A 19,244-nucleotide genomic window follows, 5' to 3' on the forward strand; every position below is an offset into this window, starting at 1 on the left:
TCCACATATTCTTGTGGCAGGGTTCAGGATTATAGTTCATCACCATTCTGTATTGTAAATGTATGGTTGTGTTCCAGTTATACTGGTTTTTACATGGAGTGATGTAGGTACGTGTATTTCGCTTAGGCAGTGAGATACTAACAACCAGGTGAGGAGCTCACTATACATATGTTTCTGAATGAAGCATTAGGGTGTGTACAGAGCAGTAATAAGAAAAGAGATGACAAAAGAACATTTTTATGCCTATTTTTACATTTTAGCTTGGGTGAAGTACTGTTCTACAACCAAATGCCCTTCCTGTCACTAACCTTTCAATTTTCTTTTCAAATCCAGGATTTGGGATTTCTTTGAAAGAGCGGAGCTAGTGGACTGTTTGTTGACAAGAAAGTAATAACACAGTTCACTGCTTGTTGGGCAGAGCTTTTCATGGCAGGCATGGATGTGTGGACTACACTCTCAGAGTGGTTAGCGTTAGAACGGGCATCCAGCTGTAGAAACTCTGCCAGATCAAGATTGGAGCCTGGTGCAGCCATTTGGTTCGCCAGCCCTCAGTCAAAATCGTCCAACCCATGCTAGCATGGAAAGCAGACGTTAAACGATGATGATGATGAACACAGGATGTAAAAATTCTCACATTCACACACACACATATGTATATGGATAGATAGATAGGCTATGTATGGCTTTTTTTTTTCTCTCAAATTCACTCACAAAGCATAAGTCAGCTCAAGGTTACTGAAGACACTTGTCCATGCAATGGTACTAAACCCAAAACCATGCAGTTTGGAAACACAGTTTTAAATGCAATGTCATGCCTGTACCTTAGTCCTCCTTTCTAAACTGTTGAGTGATGGTAGGTTACTTATCAAAATCATCTGAACGTGGCCGATGCCAGTGCCGCCTCGACTGGCTTCTGTGCCGGTGGTACGTAAAAAGCACCATCCAAGCATGGCCGATGCCAGCACTGCCTTGACTGGCTTCCGTGCCGGTGGCATGTTAAAAGCACCAACCAATCGTGGCCGCTGCCAGACTCCCCTGGCACCTGTGCCAGTGGCACGTAAGAAGCACCCACTACACTCACGGAGTGGTTGGTATTAGGAAAGGCATCCAGCTGTAGAAACACTGCCAGATCAGACTGGAGCCTGGTCAAGCCTCCTGGCTCCCCAGGCCCCGGTCGAACCGTCCAACCCGTGCTAGCGCGGAAAACGGACATTAAACGATGATGATGAACATAAGGAAGGACAAAATGCAGCTAACCATTTTGCCCAGCGCACTAACAATTTTGTCAGCGCACCACCCTAGATCAGATTAATATTAAATATTATTGTTTCAAAGATTGTAATTGTTACAAAATACATAAAACAACAAAAAAAGAAATCTGTTGTAATAAGACATTCTGGTTCTTGCTGCATCTGTCCTTGGAGCAAAACAAATATTTTGGCAAGCGACCAAGTACTCACTCATTCCTGTTGGAGGTTTGAAAATCAATATTTATTCATACCAGAGTAAATCCTCTTTGTTACACATTCGAATATGGTTATCTAACTATTTAGTGTACTGACCAGTTGTTTTCTAGAATGTTTAATGTTCATCAACTGTGCCAGCAGAGAGAAGAAAGTATTGTAGCCATTGGGACAATGGGGATGAGAGGCTTCCATGCTAGAAAGAGCAGCCAAATTCTTTCGACTTTCACCTCAACTGTTTTAAAAAAACGAGACACACATTGTTGAAAGTCGTACTTCGCGGTGCAGCATTGATGTGTGATTAACAAGTTCTCTTCCCAACCACATGGGTTTGGGTTCAGTCCCACCGTGTTGCCCTTTGGGTAAATGTCTTTTACTGTAGCTTCAAGCTGACCAAAGTCTTGTGAGTGGATTTGGTACAGAGAAACTGAAAGAAGCCCATCATTTACGTATGTATTGTGTGTGTGTCTTTGTCTTGACATTGTGCAATAGTAAATGAGTATTGCTATCATAAAGGCAGGGTCCTTCATACCAGTCATACGTGAAAATACAGCTGGCCATGGAGGGTGGGAAATGTTACATTGCTTGGAAGCATTTGAGGGCTGGTGGACAGGAAAGGCTTCTGGTCATAGAAAATCTGCCACAATAAATTCTGTCTGACCCATCCAGCCTTGGAAAAGTGAATGCTAAACAGATGATTTTTCTCAAATGACGAAATACCATAACTGGAATACCTTTGATCTTGCATTTGGTCATGGCACAGACCTTGGGCTGAACAGTATCACATACCTATTTCTTTATTACCCACAAGGGGCTAAACATAGAGGGGACAAACAAGGACAGACATAGGTATTAAGTTGATTACATTGACCCCAGTGCGTAACTGGTACTTAATTTATCAACCCCGAAAGGATGAAAGGCAAAGTCGACCTCGGCACCATAGCAATGATAATTAATGTAATTATCATTATGTAGCAAAGATAATTGAATGTGTAATGTGGGAACTGTGGGAATTTAGTCTCATTGTAGCAATGATAATAACTGAGTGTTTGTTGACAATCCAGTGTGGAGAGCCTTGATGTTGTTGCTCAACTTGCCAGAAATAGCAGCTAAGTCTCCCTCAAATCCTAACCCCACCATCTTAAATCTGGTAGATTACATGGATAATATAGTCTGTGATATAGAAAGAAAGACAGGGTAGTCATGGTCATTCAGGGCTGGGAATAAATAACAAGGACTAGTATGTGGAGGTTGGCTGAAACATTCATGGGCTGGCCGAGATACTTTCATGACCAAATGAGGTCTATTTCAACACAGTCCCCTTTGAGGTCCACACACTTCTTCCATCGGTATTGCAGTGCTTGAATCTCATTGGTGAAGAAGCTTTTATCCTGTTTGCCAAATTTGAAGTATGACCTATGACCCCAGTATATTTTCACTCTTGCTTTGATAATACATGTGAAAAACTTAGGGTTTTTTGTTAGTCCATTGTAGAAAATAGGGTCCAGTTGCTTAGGATTAAAAAATACTGGCATGGCTGTGCGGTTAGCAAGTACCCTTCCCAACCATGTGGTTTCAGGTTCAGTCTCACTGTGTGGCACATTGGGTAAGTGGCTTCAACTATATGTAACTCCTGGCCAACTAAAGCCTTTTAACCGTTTAGTGTTTAAACCAGCTATATCCGGCCCAAATATTCTACATGTTTTATATTCAAACTGGCCATATCTAGCCTCTCACACTCAACCTACAATGTCATGCTAAAAATAAACAATCACATCATTGAAACCTCAATGCTATAAGATAATGCAGGATTAATTAAAAACAATTTGAGTAAAAAAATATTACATTTAACAGAGTAATCTGAACACTAAAGGGTTAAATGGATTTGGTAAATGGAAACTGAAAGTGGCCCACCGTTTATACATATATATGTGTGTGTTTGTGTTGGTGTGTTTACATTCCTGTAACTTAGTGGTTTGGCAAAAGAGACCAGTGGAATAAGTCCCAGGCTCGAAAAGAAAATAAATACCGAAGTGGATTAGTTTGATTAAAATTCAAAATGGTGCCCCAACATTGTCTCAGTCTAATGATTGAAACAAGTAAAAAAAATATCAAAATATTGTTTTAACATCCACTTCTCTATGCTTGCATTGATCAGGCAGAAATCATTGATGCAAATTTGCTATGTTTGTTTAACCTTCCGTTAACCATCACCTGTTTCCAAGCAAGATATTTTCTGCATGATGAAACAGTTTTTTTCTTTTTTTTTGACATCTGCTTTGCATTGTGTTGACAGACTTGCACTTAAAATTTCCACATTATCAAAACTTGTTAGTTACTATGGTAACAACACTACCTATCTATCTATCTATCTATCTATCTATCTATCTATCTATGTGTGTGTGTGTCTCTCTCTCTCTATTTGTTTCTGAACAGCAACTTTTTCTCTTCCCCCATTTTTACCTCCTAAAGATACATCATAACAGGGATTATCTCCCCTTTTGATTCTTCCTTCCCTTCCTCTACACAGATGTTGTTATGAGTGTCTTCTCTTTTATAATATAAGATTGGAAATGAGCAATGCTCATTTACAAAACCCTGTGATGTCATTACATGGACATACACTTGCATATATACACATATATATGTTGAGCTTCTTTAGGTTTCCATCTACCAAATCCACTTGCAAGGATTTCTTTGGTGCTGGGCTATAATAGAAGACACTTGCCTAAGGTGCTGTTCAGTGGGATTCCTTGTCTTACCATTGTGTGATAGTTGTAAACAAGTGTCACCATCATATAAGTAGTGTCATTCATTTCCAGACTTCTGGCCATGAAGAAATATTGTGGTGCTTACAAATGGGAGGGTTGGTGTCAGAAAAGGCATCGACCTGCATCTAAGAACTCTGTGTAACCCATGCAAGCATGGAAAAGTGTAAATTAAAGCAATGATATGAGAAATTTGTCAAACATTCAACACTAATTTCAAAAAGTCTTCATGTGAACGCGACCTGGGTGTTATTGTCAACAGTGATTTGCGTTGGACAAAACACACCGCTAAAATTGTCAAGAAGGCTGAGGGTGTCTTGGCATCACTCACCAAATCCTTTGTGAGCCGCTCTCCGACTATCTATAGCTATGGTAAGACCTCACCTAGAATTTGCATCACCGGTCTGGAACCCCTATCTTGCCCAGGATATCAATCGTCTGGAAGCCGTTCAGCGACATGCAACCAAAAGAATAACCTCCATCAGGCATTTGCCATATTCTGAACGCCTTACTTCCCTGGGCATGGACACATTGAAACTCTGACGTTTGGCAGCTGACTTGGCAAACACCCATAAAATTATCAACCATCTTACAAACAATAACTCTGAGCACCTTTACAAACTCCACCCGTCTAACACCCGTGGACATGTTTACAAAGTCAGAAAACAGCACAGCTCCCATGACTTCAGGAAGCATTTTTTCACGCTGAGAGTTGCTGAAGCATGGAACAAACTGCCAGCATCAGTTGTTAGTTGTCGGAGCACTGCATCCTTCAAAACTTCCATGCTTCCTGAGATTTGCCAACACTACACCTGATTTTCTCCCCTCCATACACATACAAGCATGTATCTGACTCATGCATTGTTCGCTTTCCAGACATTTGTACATTATTGCATATGCTTTATACACACTTTCTGACAAGTTGTGGTGCACCTGAGCACTGTATACAATAATTTCATTATTATTATTATTATTCTGTATTTTTAGTGCTTTTATTTATTAATTTTTATTTTTATGTATTTTCAGAGGAAAATAACTGAGGAATTAAAACAGAATGCTCCGAAACAAGGTGAAGCTAAGGATATGATAGCTGCCATCCAAAAACATTGTGAAGCCAAGTTAACAGCCGCTGACTGGGAACAAATGAAACTCGATTCTGGTAAAATTAATTGCTTCTATGTTAATTAATTAATTAATCATTTAACCCTTTAGCTTTCAGATTTCTTTGTGAAATGTATTGCTTATTTACTCATACTGTTTTGAATTAATCACATATTATTTTGTAACTTCAAAATATAAATGGTGTTGCTGTATATTTTTAAAAGGACATTGTAGGGTAGGTGTGAGTGGTTGGATACAGCCAGTTTTAACATAAAACAGGTGGAATATTTGGGCCAGATATGGCCGGATTAAATGCTGAAGGGTTAACCATCCTTCTCCTTCCAGTTTAGTTTAATGAAGCATTTTCTAAGAAATTGTTGAGAATAGGCGCAGGAGTGGCTGTGTGGTAAGCAGCTTTAGTCAAGCAAATGAACCCCAGGACTTATTCTTTGTAAGCCTAGTACTTATTCTATCGGTCTCTTTTACCGAACCGCTAAGTTACAGGGACGTAAACACACCAGCATCAGTTGTCAAACAATGTTGGGGGGACAAACACACACAGATACACAACGGGCTTCTTTCAGTTTCCGTCTACCAAATCCACTCACAAGGTTTTGGTCGGCCCAAGGCTATAGTACAAGACACTTACCCAAGGTGGCACGCAGTGGGGCCGAACCCGGAACCATGTGGTTGGTAAGCAAGCTACTTACCACACAGCCACTCCTGCGACTATGTCAAAAATTAGGTTAAGAAAATACAGTTTCTTTTTTTCCAAATCTTAGGCCCCCCCAAAATTGGGGCATTCCTTATACACATTAAAATACGGTATATTTCTTGAAGACTACAAATAACCAATAATGTTGAACATCTGTTCTCCTCTAATACTTATTTTATCAGTCACTTTTGCCAAACCGCTAAGTTACAAGGACGTAAACACACCAGCATCAGTTGTCAAAATTTGTTAGAAATTTGTTGTAGTTTCTTGTTTTATTGTTTAAAATTGTTAACTTCACCTGATATTTTTTCTTTTTCTTTTTTTTCCAGACCACTTCTTTGATTCGAATACTGATTCTTTGATGCCTTCCATATATTTGAAACTTGTCCTTCCAAAATGGTCGAAAATGCTGAAGAAAAAAAAGGATCTTAAGGCAGGATCTCCCCTTGTATTGATTATTGCCAGTTCAGCCATTCGTTCTGTTGAACTGATAAGGTATTGTTAACCTTCTAACTATGATTATTTCAATTCAGTTGTTCTCAACCAGGGTTCATGTGGCACTTGAGGATCCCTATAAGATTTTATTAATTGAGGATCAGTGTATGATTTTATTAATTATATTTGTACAATTCATAAAATATCTTAATTTTTTATACAATTCTTAATAATATTCAATAAAAATGCAGTAACATTTTTTTATGTACAATTCCTAAACCTATTGGGGTTAGGAAGGACATCCAGTTGTAGAAACGTTGCCAGATCAGATTGGAGTCTGGTGCAGTCTCCTGGCTTGCCAGTCCTCGGTCAAACCATCCAACCTATGCCAGCATAGAAAGTGAGTGTTAAATGATGATGATGATGATGATATAAAAATACAGTAAGATTTTTTTTTATAAAAATACAATAGGAATCAAAGGTTCCATAGGCAAAAAAATTGCTGAGAATCACTTTTCATGGCAAGCTCTAGTGACAAAATACGGTTGCATGCTAAAGACGCAGGCTCAAAGTGTATATTGAATAATGAAGGATAATAACTATGGACACCATTAACCCTTTCGTTACCAACCCAACTGAAACTACCCCTGGCTCAGTAGTGCAAATGTCTTGTTTTCGTAAGATTTGAATTAAAATTTTCCTCCAAACCTTAGTCACAATTTATGTTCCTAACACTAACTTAATGATAACTAAGCTATTTTACTAAATTCTTCATTATATTTAAAATTAATTGAAAGAAACACAGAGCATCTAAAAATAAATACAGTAACAAAAGGGTTAACAAATCACAGTTTCCTTCAACGAAATGGTCTAATTATGCATTGGAAGCTGATGAGGTTAGTGGAGAAGTTTAAGTATCTCAGGACTGTATTCAAAAGTGATGGGAAGCAGGAGGCTGAATTGGATGTTAGAATTATAGGTGTTGCCACGGTTATGCTCCAGCTTCAATATTCAACCCTTAAAAGAGGAGAGGTTGGCAAAAAAAAAAGCCAAAACTAAGTCTCTTCAATTTTGTTTTCATGCCTATACTCACCTGTGGCTACTTACGTTGAGTAATGACGGAAAAGCATGATTACAAATACTCTTCTTTGGTTGTGCTGCTTTTGCAGATTCCCATGACTCCCTGTCACCATCCAATTCCATTATGAATTTGAATTGGGAGCTTGAATCTTTCATTCACTATTACATTCACTGATTACAGAACCATGGACATCACCTTTATGAATGAATTGTAGTTCCTCTCTTGATAAAGCTTAGGGATCCTAACCTTTGACCTTCTAGGATTCCTCCGCTCAGCATCAATGTAAGAAGAACCATTGGCTCAGTTGAACTCTTCTACTACCTCTTCACAATCTGCCATGCTGCAGTCCCATGACTTAGCCGTATCCCTGGCAGGGTGGCTGAATGGGTGCAATACTTTGCCGAAGGGCAACTTGTAACTGTGCAGGGACACAGATGTCACCCCCGTGAGGTATTATCAAAATATGCTCTTACCCAATTACAAATACAAACAGCCAACATGGGGTTCTTCTGAAGGATCTCTGGAAAAACGTTGCTTGAGATCAGGGAGTCTATCCAGGTTGGGTTGAGTTTCTACTTCTCTGCATTGAGAGGTCACTGCTCTGGTACTGCTGACATTGTGGTTAAGTGTCACAGGAAAGAATCAAGACAAATTCTTCAAACTAAGTCAACCAGAAAAGGACTCAGGGGTAGACTACAAGCGAGATGTCTGGTTAACATCCAGCAAGAAGGATGGTCATGCTGTGTAATACAGTTGGATAGTTTGATGACTGTTGCTTCTGATAAGACCCTATGGAGGAGGTGCTTGAGGACTCTACTCTTAGGAGACCCTCAGAAATTATGGGTGGTGAAAATGCATGGATGGATAGATAGTTGTTTATAACAGTGAATGGCTGTAGAGGTTTGTTGGACTGGTGACTCTGTTCTGCATTCAGTCACTACTGCTTCAGTCATTGTGTTTTCTGTCTTTAGGCAAGGCACATAATTCTGTTTGTTCCAGTTTTTTTACCCCCCACATAAAAGAAGTTCCACTTATGCCTCACTGTTGAAAGTGGTAGGAAAAGCAAACTGTTGGCTTTGCCATCCTAAGCAAGTAGTCAGGTCTTGAGGAGGATGTCACTATCCATGGCCAAACCAGTGGCTGTAGTCATCATCATCATCATCATCATCATCGTTTAACGTCTGCCTTCCATGCTAGCATGGGTTGGACGATTTTGACTGAGGGCTGGCGAACCAGATGGCTGCACCAGGCTCCAATCTTGATTTGGCAGAGTTTCTACAGCTGGATGCCCTTCCTAACGCCAACCACTCCGAGAGTGTAGTGGGTGCTTTTTACATGCCACCGGCACGGGAGCCAGTCAGGCAGTACTAGCAACGACCACGCTCGAATTTTTACACATGGGCCAGTCAGGCAGTACTGGCAACGACCTCTGAGAGTGTAGTGGGTGCTTTATACATGCCACCGGCACGAGGGCCAGTCAGGCAGTTCTGGCAATGACCTTGCTCGAATCTTTTTACACATGCAATCAGCACAGGTGCCAGTAAGGCAACGTTGGTGATGGCAACAAAGCAACATTGTCAGAGGTCACACATGACTCCTCTCTATCTGTGCGAGAAATACACAGTATTCGTTTTATATGGTGGGAGTCACACATGGAATGCATGAAATTTTCCCATCAGGTTGGAGTGCTTAAAATCTAAAAACCAACTGGCAAGGGAGGTAATACCACTACAGTCACTTAACTGAATCTGTTAGAAAATACAGAAAATGCAGTGTGGGCAGATCTGGATTTTAAATGCAGCTGGTGAAAGCAATGGACATATTTCAGTCTATGACTCTCTTTGACTTGTTTCAGTCATTTGACTGCGGCCATGCTGGAGCACCGCCTTTAGTCGAGCAAATTGACCCCAGGACTTATTCTTTGTAAGCCCAGTACTTATTCTATCGGTCTCTTTTGCCGAACCGCTAAGTGACGGGGAGATAAACACACCAGCATCGGTTGTCAAGCAATGCTAGGGACGGACACACACACACATATACATATATATACATATATACGACAGGCTTCTTTCAGTTTCCGTCTACCAAATCCACTCACAAGGCATTGGTCGGCCCGGGGCTATAGCAGAAGACACTTGCCCAAGATGTCACGCAGTGGGACTGAACCCTGAACCATGTGGTTCGTAAGCAAGCTACTTACCACACAGCCACTATGTACCTTCTGAGTTAAGCATAGTCGTCTCACTTGGCAAAACTGAGTATGATCAGTGTGTGAGTGTCTGTATATTTATGTGTGCGAGCTGGCAGAATCGTTAGCACGCCGGGTGAAATGCTTAGCGGTATTTCGTCTGCCGCTATGTTGTGAGTTCAAATACCGCCGAGGTCGACTTTGCCTTTCATCCTTTCAGGGTCGATAAATAAAGTACCAGTTTCGCACTGGGGTCGATGTAATCGACACTTAATCCCTTTGTCTGTCCTTGTTTGTCCCCGCTGTTTAGCCACTTGTGGGTAGTAAAGAGATAGGTATTTCGTCTGCCGCTACGTTCTGAGTTCAAATACCGCCGAGGTTGACTTTGCCTTTCATCCTTCGGGGTCGATAAATAAAGTACCAGTTTCGCATTGGGGTCGTTGTAATCGACTTAATCCCTTTGTCCTTGTTTGTCCCCTCTATGTTTAGCCCCTTGTGGGTAGTAAAGAAATATATGTGTGTATGTATTCCCCTTAGGTTGTGAATGGGAGAACTGGTCGCATTGGCTTGAGTACCTAAAACAATCGGAACAATTAGCAAAAACATGGTTCGTGTATAGAAATAGTGGTGATGTAGCGATGCTGATTAAGTCTTGTGGAATTCTTCCTTTATCTCAAATTCTTGAAATTACTTGATATAGCCATGTTGTGTGGAGACCAGAACAAGCTTTGAAAATCTCTTTTCCACTTGTGGTTTTGTAGGTTGTTGGGGGTGGGGGGCATGGCTATGTGGTAAGACGTTTGCGTCCCAAACATGGTTTCAGGTTCAATACCAGAGTGTGGTACTTTGGGCAGGAGTTTTTTTTTTACTAGAGCCTTTAATGATGATGTGGATGGTGGTGATATATACAAATGGCTTCTTTATATATATATATCAGTGTGTGTCCGTCCTAATATATATATAATAGATTGGCATATTTTGGTCATATTATGAGGAGAAAATCCCTGGAGAAGGACATCATGCTCGGAATGGTCAGTGGCAAGAGAGGAAGAGGCCAACCAAGAACCCGCCGGCTTGACACCATCAAGAGTGACACAGGAATGGACATAGCCAGTCTGAAAGAAGCGGCCCAGGATAGAACTGACTGGAGGACACTGAACCAACGAGTAACCGAGAGTCGACTTCGACTGAGCAGATAGATAGAGATAGAGTGTGTCCCTCATTACTGCCTGGCAACCACTGTTGGTATGTATATGTCCTTGTAACTTAGCAGTTCGACAAAAGCGACTGATAAAATAAGTACCAGACTTAAAACAAAAAGAAATAGTACTGTTATCATTTCGTTTCACTTAAAATTCTTCAAGGCAGTGCCCCAGCATGGCTAATGTCTGTAACAAGTAAAAGGTAAAAAATATCCATGATCTTTTCTAATTTCTTTGTTGGCCATTCTTTTAATTTTTCTTGACCGGTTTCTTTCCATTTCTTCCAGGGAAGTTGCTCCGTTCAAAGGCGAGGGCACTAAAACTGCTAAGTTATTTGCTAAACATTTCAAGGTTAGTCTTTTTAAATTTATTTCTATAGCTGTTCAATATAGCCTGCTGTTATTAACTGTTATATCAATCATTGCTTTTGCATTTGGAAAAGGTATACTAAGTATACAATATCATGTGATCACGTGACCGACCAGACCATCAGATGTTGTTACACATCGCTGGTCACAATGCGTTTGCATTGTTTTAGCCTTCGAATGACGCCACCCTGCTGGCTTAGTGAGCAGGCCAACAGAAGAAAGAGTGGTGAAAGAGTACAGCAGGGATCACCACCCCCTGCCGGAGCCTCGTGGAGCTTTTAGGTGTTTTCGCTCAATAAAAACTCACAACACCTGGTCTGGGAATCGAAACCATGAGTCCGCTGCCCTAACCACTGGGCCATTGCGCCTCCACAGTATACAATATACAGAGCTTAAAGACCATATGTAGGAATGTGTATATTTAAGAGAAAACTGAAAGATAGTTTGTCATTAATGATGGAAATGTTTTATTATGAATGAGTACAGAACTCATCATCATCATCATCGTCGTCGTTTAACGTCTGTTTTCCATGCTAGCATGGATTGGACGGTTCGACTGGGGTCTGGGAAGCCGGGAGGCTTGCACCAGGCTCCAGTCTGATCCGGCAGTGTTTCTACGGCTGGATGCCCTTCCTAATGCCAACCACTCCGTGAGTGTAGTGGGTGCTTTTTATGTTCCACTGGCACAGGGGCCAGAGGTGGCTGGCAAATGGCCACAATTGATTGGTGCTTTTACATGTCACTGACACGGACGCCAGTCAGGCGGCGCTGGCATCAGCCACATTCGGACGGTGCTTTTTACATGTCACCGGCACTGGTCTCTTAACTACAATTTCCATTTGATTTTTATTTTGATGTTGGTGTTGACGTACTTGACTCAATAGGTCTCCTCAAGAACAGCGGGTCACTCTACGATCCAAGGTCAGCACAGCAGAACTGAAAATTAAAATCTTTGCTTCCAACTTGTAATGATTTTTTTGACACCAACCTTCCTGTTGGTTCTATGATATAAATATCCAGTTTTGACCCTTTAGCATTCAGATTATTCTGTCAAATGTAATGCTTATTTCTACACCTTGTCTTGAATTAATAATCACACATTATGTTGTAGCTTTGAGATTTTGACAATGTGATTGCTTCTCTTTAGAAGGTTGATGTAGGATAGGCGTGAGAGGCTGGATCTGGCTGGTTTGAATGTATAACAGGTAGAATATTTGAGCTTAGATATGGCCAGATTAATCCTTAAGCATTCAGATTACTCTGTCTAATGTAATGCTTGTTTATTCACATTGTTTTGAATTAATCATGGATTATCTTGTAACTTTGAGATTTCAACGATGTAATTGTTAATCTTTACAGTGACATTGTAGGGCAGGTGTGAGAATCCAGATCTGGTGGGTTTCAATATTAAACAGGTAGAATATTTGGACCAGTTTGAGTCAGTTCGAAATGCTAACGGAATAAAGTGATCTAAATCAAAACCTTCCATTAAAATTTCATGTTAATTTGATTCCAGGCATCAGTGTAAAAATGGCAAACTTTTATACTAAATTCTTCGTTATGTTTAAATTTCTTTGCAACAAAAAGCTACATGGAGGATGCTTATTAGCCTTTCAAAAAATTAAACCACAGGTGTGGTTGTGTGGTAAGAAGTCGGCTTCTCAACCACATGGTTCCAGGTTCACCCCCACTGCATGGCACCTTGGGCAAGTGTCTTCTTCTATAGCCTCGGGCTGATCAAAGCTCTGTGAGTGGATTTGGTAGACGGAAACTGAAAGAAGCCCGTCGTATATATATATATATATTTACTCTTTTGCTTGTTTCAGTCATTTGACTGTGGTCATGCTGGAGCACCACTTTGAGTCAAGCAAATCGACCCCAGGACTTATTCTTTGTAAGCCTAGTACTTATTTTATCGGCCTATTTTGCTGAACCGCTAAGTTACGGGGACATAAACACACCAGCATCAGTTGTCAAGTGGTGTTGGTGGGGACAACACAGACTCACAAACATATACACACATACATCTATATATACACAATGGGCTTCTTTCAGTTTCCTCCTACCAAATCCACTTACAAGGCTTTGGTCAGCCCAGAGCTACAGTAGAAGACACTTGCCTAAGGTACCACGCAGTGGGACTGAACCCAGAACCATGTGATTGGGAAACCACCTTATTACCACACAGCCACTCCTGTGCCTATATATATGTGTGTGTATGTGTGTGTGTGTGACCGCGTGTGTACCGTTGGCGATTTTTTTTCCTCTGTCTTCCCTTCTCTGGATCTTTCCTTCTCTTATGTTTCCGACGAAGAGCTCCACTCGAAACAAGCCCTCCTTCTTTCCTTCTTACCTGAGCGTCCAATAATACTATATTTGTTTCACGTCCTTGCGTTGTTGTGTTTTTTTGTGCTTTCATGTTTGGATTAACTATATATATATGCTCCTTTTGTTTTTATCAATTTTATAATTTATGCTGTATGTTGTATATTTCCAGTTGAAAGAACAGACAGAATTTTTATCAAAAACTGTGATCCATATCGGGGTGGGGACACCCAATCGCATCAATGCTCTTCTAACAAATGGTGAGTTGTATTGTTTATTTTTGTTTTATTATAAAATGTTAAAAATGACACCAAGCTATGCTGTTATTTTATTCCTTTGTTTGACTGTGGCCATGCTTGGACGCAACCTTGAAGGGCTTTTTAGTCAGTCAAATTGTCCCCCAGTCCTTATTCTGTGGGTCTCCTTTTGCAGAACCACTAAATATTACAAACACACAAATTATACACATACAACATGCTTCTTATTTCTTTACTACCCACAAGGGGCTAAACATAGAGGGGACAAACAAGGACAGATAAAGGCATAGAGTCAATTACATCGACCCCAGTGCGTAACTCGTACTTAATTTATCGACCCCGAAAGGATGAGAGTCAAAGTCAACCTCAGCGGAATTTGAACTCAGAACGTAGCAGCAGACAAAATACCGCTAAGCATTTCACCCGGCATGCTAACGATTCTGCCAGCTCACTTCTGATAAGTTTCTTTCAACCAAATTATCTCACAAGGCATTGGTCAGCCTAGGGCTGTAGTAAAAGACACTTGTCCATGGTGCCACACTATGGAACCAAAACTGAAATTACACAGATGTCAAGTAAACTTCTTAACCACATGGCTAAATTTTTATTATTACTGTTGTTGTTGATGTTGTTGAGGCAGTGGCAAGCTGGCAGATTATTAGCAGCCAGGCAAAACGCTTAACGACATTTCATCCATCTTTATGTTCCGAGTTCAAATTTTGCTGAGGAGTCTTTGCCTTTTATCCTTTTGGGGTCGATAATGCTGACTTACCCCTTCCCCTAAAATTGTTGGCCTTGTGTCAGAATTTGAAGCCATTATTATTGTTTTGGGGTTTTTTTAGGGGTGGGGGGTAATTTCTATGTTTTAAGACCAGATGCCGAGCCATTCTTCATCATCATCATCATCGTTTAACGTCCGTTTTCCGTGCTAGCATGGGTTGGACGGTTCAACGGGGGTCTGGGAAGCCAGGAGGCTGCACCAGGCTCCAGTTGGTTCATTTTTATTTTTTAAGACCAGATGCTGAGCCATTCTTCTTCATCATCATCATCGTTTAACGCCCGTTTTCCATGCTAGCATGGGTTAGACGGTTCGACCGGAGTCTGGGAAGTCCGGAGGCTGCACCAGGCTCCACTAGGGGGTTAATTTTTATTTTTTAAGACCAGATGCTGAGCCATTCTTCTTCATCATCATCATCGTTTTACGTCCGTTTTCCATGCTAGCATGGGTTGGACGGTTCAACCGGGGTCTGGGAAGCCAGAAGGCTGCACCAGGCTCTAGTCTGATCTTGTAAAATGAAAATAATGTTGAATCTACTTCATTGGTTCATGCAGTTCAATCTGCTGCTATTGGTATTGTTACTGGCCAAAGAGTCAGTGTTTCATACCTTACTTTGTACTACATGCTTATCTTTTGTTGGCTCAGTGTGTGGTACCTATCTACAGCTAGATGGACTGAGCTGCAGAAGAGTGAGAGATGATAATCTTCCATCAAATCTAGGTCTCAGTTGTACACATTTCTTAGGAGAAAAAAAAGACATGAATGCCGGAACTCTGCTCACTCCCACTACTTCCATATCAATTGTACTAATTAGATGCAGCTAATTAGCAACTAGTTATTTGTATTGCAGTTATGTGGAGTAAAATATTGATTGCTCTGAAAATGTCAAAATACTAATTTTGGCATTTGATGTCCCCCAGCATTACTGTTATTTTATGAATCACTCTAGAGGTCAATGGCTTGTTGATGTACCTGGGTAGTAACATTGCTGAAGATGGGAACTCCAGACAGTGATGAGGAGAATAAACTCGACAAAGCTGCAGTTGAAGCCTGTATGGTCCCAGTTTCTCCAACTGAGGCACCAAATTCCACATGCATGCATTTATTGTCATGCCGACTGTGATTTACACCTGTGAGATGGAAAGCACCAACAGAATCGTTAAAGGCGGCGAGATGGCAGAATTGTTAGCAGGCCGGGTGAAATGCTTAGCGGTATTTTGTCTATCGCTACGTTCTGAGTTCAAATTTCACCGAGGTCAACTTTGCCTTTCATCCTTTCGGGGTCGATTAAATAAGTACCAGTTATGCACTGGGGTCGATATAATCGACTTAATCCGTTTATCTGTCCTTGTTTGTCCCCTCTGTGTGTAGCCCCTTGTGTGCAGTAAAGAAATAGGTATTTCGTCTGCCGTTACGTTCCGAGTTCAAATTCCGCCAAGGTCGACTTTGCCTTTCATCCTTTCGGGGTTGATTAAATAAGTACCAGTTATGCACTGGTGTCGATATAATCGTCTTAATCTGTTTATCTGTCCTTGTTTGTCCACTCTGTGTGTAGCCCCTGGGTAGTAAAGAAATAAGAATCTTCAGTGGCACCTTCTTAATCTGGCTGGCTGAGTGTCTCTATTTGAAATGTAGTCATTTAGAGCAGTGCTTTTCAACCTTTTTGCTGGAGCGGAACACCAAGGAAACATTCCACTGGCTCGGGGAACCCCTGCGCAATAATTTAATAGTCTTATGCACACATATCTGCACAGGAGAATTAAAAATTACTGCCGATTTTAGCAGTTTTGTAACTTCTTGCGGAACCCTGGTTGAAAACCACTGATTTAGATAAACAACAGGCTTTCTCTGTGTGGTCTGTACATGTACCAGATCTACTCACAGGGCTTTGGTTGGCCCAAGGCTATAGTAGAAGACACCCAAGGTGCTATGCAACAGGATTGAACCCAGAAACATGTGATTAGGAAGCAAACATCTCACTACACAGCCACACCTGAGCCAACGATGCCTAATAATTTTTCTTTTTCCCTTTTTTTACTTTCAGGTGCTTTGAAGTTAAAAACTGTCAATGCTGTAGTGATAGACTGGAATTGGAGAGATGTCAAGTCTCACCGACTTGTCGACATTCCCGAAGTCTTTTCCGATCTGATGGTATTATTCAAGACATTCTTGAGCCAGCATCTCCAAGAAAACCAATGCAAAATTGGTCTGATGTAGCAGTAATCCAGATGGGGTTTTGGGGTGGGGCTTTTTCTTTTCTTTTTTTTTTTTTTTATAAATAAAATATTTTTTATAAATTATTCTGTTGTGCCTATAGTAGAAAAGATCCTTTTAACGTCCCTTTTCCATGCTTGCACGTGATCAGTCTGAATTTCTATGGCCAGATGCCCTTGTCGCCAACCTTCACCTGTTTCCTAGCAACGTAATACTTCCCCATGGGGTCGATTCATTCAACTAAGAAAACTCTCCAAGGCTGTGCCCCACAAATAAAATCTTAGATTACACTTTTGTTGTAATACACTGTTGATTACAGTTTCAATTAATTTCGAAAATAATTAAGAATTTTGTCATTACTAAGCTGGAGTTTCAAACATTTATTAGCATGAAATTTTGGAGGTAGGCTTTAATTAATTTAGATCACTTAAAAGCAGGAAGTTTCTGTGATAGAATCTAGAGTGGTCTCAGGGTTAATCAATATCTATAAAGCTGAAATGCGAAAAAGTTGTTTGATTTCTTGGTTATTTACTCTTTTACTTGTTTCAGTCATTTGACTGCGGCCATGCTGGAGCACCGCCTTTAATCGAGCAACTCGACCCCAGGGCTTATTCTTTGTAAGCCCAGTACTTATTCTATTGGTCTCTTTTGTCAAACCGCTAAGTAACGGGGACATAAACACACCAGCATCGGTTGTCAAGCAATGCTAGGGGGACAAACACACACACGCATATATACGACGGGCTTCTTTCAGTTTCCGTCTACCAAATCCACTCACAAGGCTTTGGTTGTCCCGAGGCTATAGTAGAAGACACTTGCCCAAGGTGCCACGCAGTGGGACTGAACCCAGAACCATGTGGTTTGTAGGCAAGCTACTTACCACACAGCCACTCCTGCGCCTATTTGTCTCATTTCAGGATGGGAACAGTTTAAGGGGCAGTAGATGGGGTCAGATTGGCACCAAAATTTACACTGGGGAGTAAAATGGGGTGAGCAATGGTGTGAGGAAGGTTGCGAGTCGCTCGGGGTTACTGTTTGGTTGCCATGGTGAGGAATATGGGAAAAGTTTTATGGGATAGACAGGTTGCGCTGTTTGAATAATGGTGGCTTTTCGTGTTGCTGCAGGGGCTAGAGGTGGTTATCTTTAATTATGGGTGTAAAAATTTGGGGGATTCTGGAAAGGGGGGAAGACGAACAAAAGAAAGAGAAAAGGAGACAACATGCACAAAACAACACCACCAAAACCCAAGCGAAGCACGGGTCAAAATAGCTAGCACCATCCGATTGTGGCCGTTGCCAGCCTCGTCTGGCCCCCGTGCTGGTGACACGTAAAAAGCACCATCCGATCGTGGCAGTTTGCAGGTGGCACGTAAAAAGCACCCACTACACTCTCGGAGTGGTTGTCGTTAGGAAGGGCATCCAGCCGTAGAAACACTGCCAGATCAGACTGGAGCCTGGCGCAGCCTTCTGGCTTCCCAGACCCCAGTTGAACCGTCCAACCCATGCTAGCATGGAAAACGGACATTAAACGATGATGATGATTAAGCCTTTGAACAAGTTAGCAGACACAATTTTGTTTGACTACATCCCTGGATGATGCCAATGTGGGCTGCCACATTGTTTTATGTTTACGACTAGAAACAATGTCTTTGCCAATTAGTAAACCTTAAACATAAAACCAGTCACCGCCTGCTTCTTTCAGGGCTTCTAGGGGTATAGACAAATCTAAGTAGAGACTTCAAACTTGAAATCTTCAAAGCCACAGTCGAACCAATTCTACTATATGGTTCAGAAACCTGGACGTTATCAAAGAAGCTTGAGAGGCGGTTGGATGGAACCTACACTCGCCTCCTTATGAGATCTCAAAATCTCTCGTGGAAGCATCATCTAACTAAAATGCAAATATATGGGAAACTACCACCTGTATCATCTCTTGTGAAAAGTAGAAGAGTCCAGTTTGCTGGACATTGATGTAGAGCTGAAAAAGAGGTAATTTCTACTCTTCTCCTCTGGAAGCTATCTACTCACAATACCAGAGGGCGCACACTCTCCTACCCTGATGTAATCTCCAGGGATACAGGCATCCAGCAACAGGACCTCCGTAATGCTATGATGGACCGTGAAGTCTGGCGTAGCATGGTAAATTCCATTGTCTCGACCACAGTCGAACAATGATGATGATAGACAAATGAAAATTACTCCTGGATTCAAAGGGTTAAAAGTAATCCTGTCATAATAATCCCATTGTTATTGTTATTATTAAGGTGGCAAGCTGTCAGAATCGTTACCATGCTGGACAAAATGCTTAGCATCATTTCTTGTCTTTAGGTTCTGAGCTCAAATTCTGCT

The 19,244-nt window shown here is 41.2% G+C and overlaps 1 protein-coding gene across 1 annotated transcript in view; it reads left to right on the forward strand.

Annotated features, from left to right (window-relative positions):
- LOC115222293 (protein CMSS1) overlaps positions 1 to 16,981 on the forward strand; it is a 31,433-nt gene extending 14,452 nt beyond the window's left edge. Inside the window, exons 3-7 of the mRNA XM_029792467.2 lie at positions 5,258 to 5,390; positions 6,377 to 6,542; positions 11,241 to 11,304; positions 13,819 to 13,906; positions 16,726 to 16,981. Of these exons, the coding sequence (XP_029648327.1) occupies positions 5,258 to 5,390; positions 6,377 to 6,542; positions 11,241 to 11,304; positions 13,819 to 13,906; positions 16,726 to 16,898 (624 nt within the window). The 3' untranslated portion in view covers positions 16,899 to 16,981. The remainder of the gene's footprint in view (positions 1 to 5,257; positions 5,391 to 6,376; positions 6,543 to 11,240; positions 11,305 to 13,818; positions 13,907 to 16,725) is intronic.
- The last annotated feature ends 2,263 nt before the right edge of the window (positions 16,982 to 19,244 follow it).

Source organism: Octopus sinensis, linkage group LG19, assembly GCF_006345805.1.
Source record: "Octopus sinensis linkage group LG19, ASM634580v1, whole genome shotgun sequence".
Classification (NCBI taxonomy): Eukaryota; Metazoa; Mollusca; class Cephalopoda; order Octopoda; family Octopodidae; genus Octopus; species Octopus sinensis.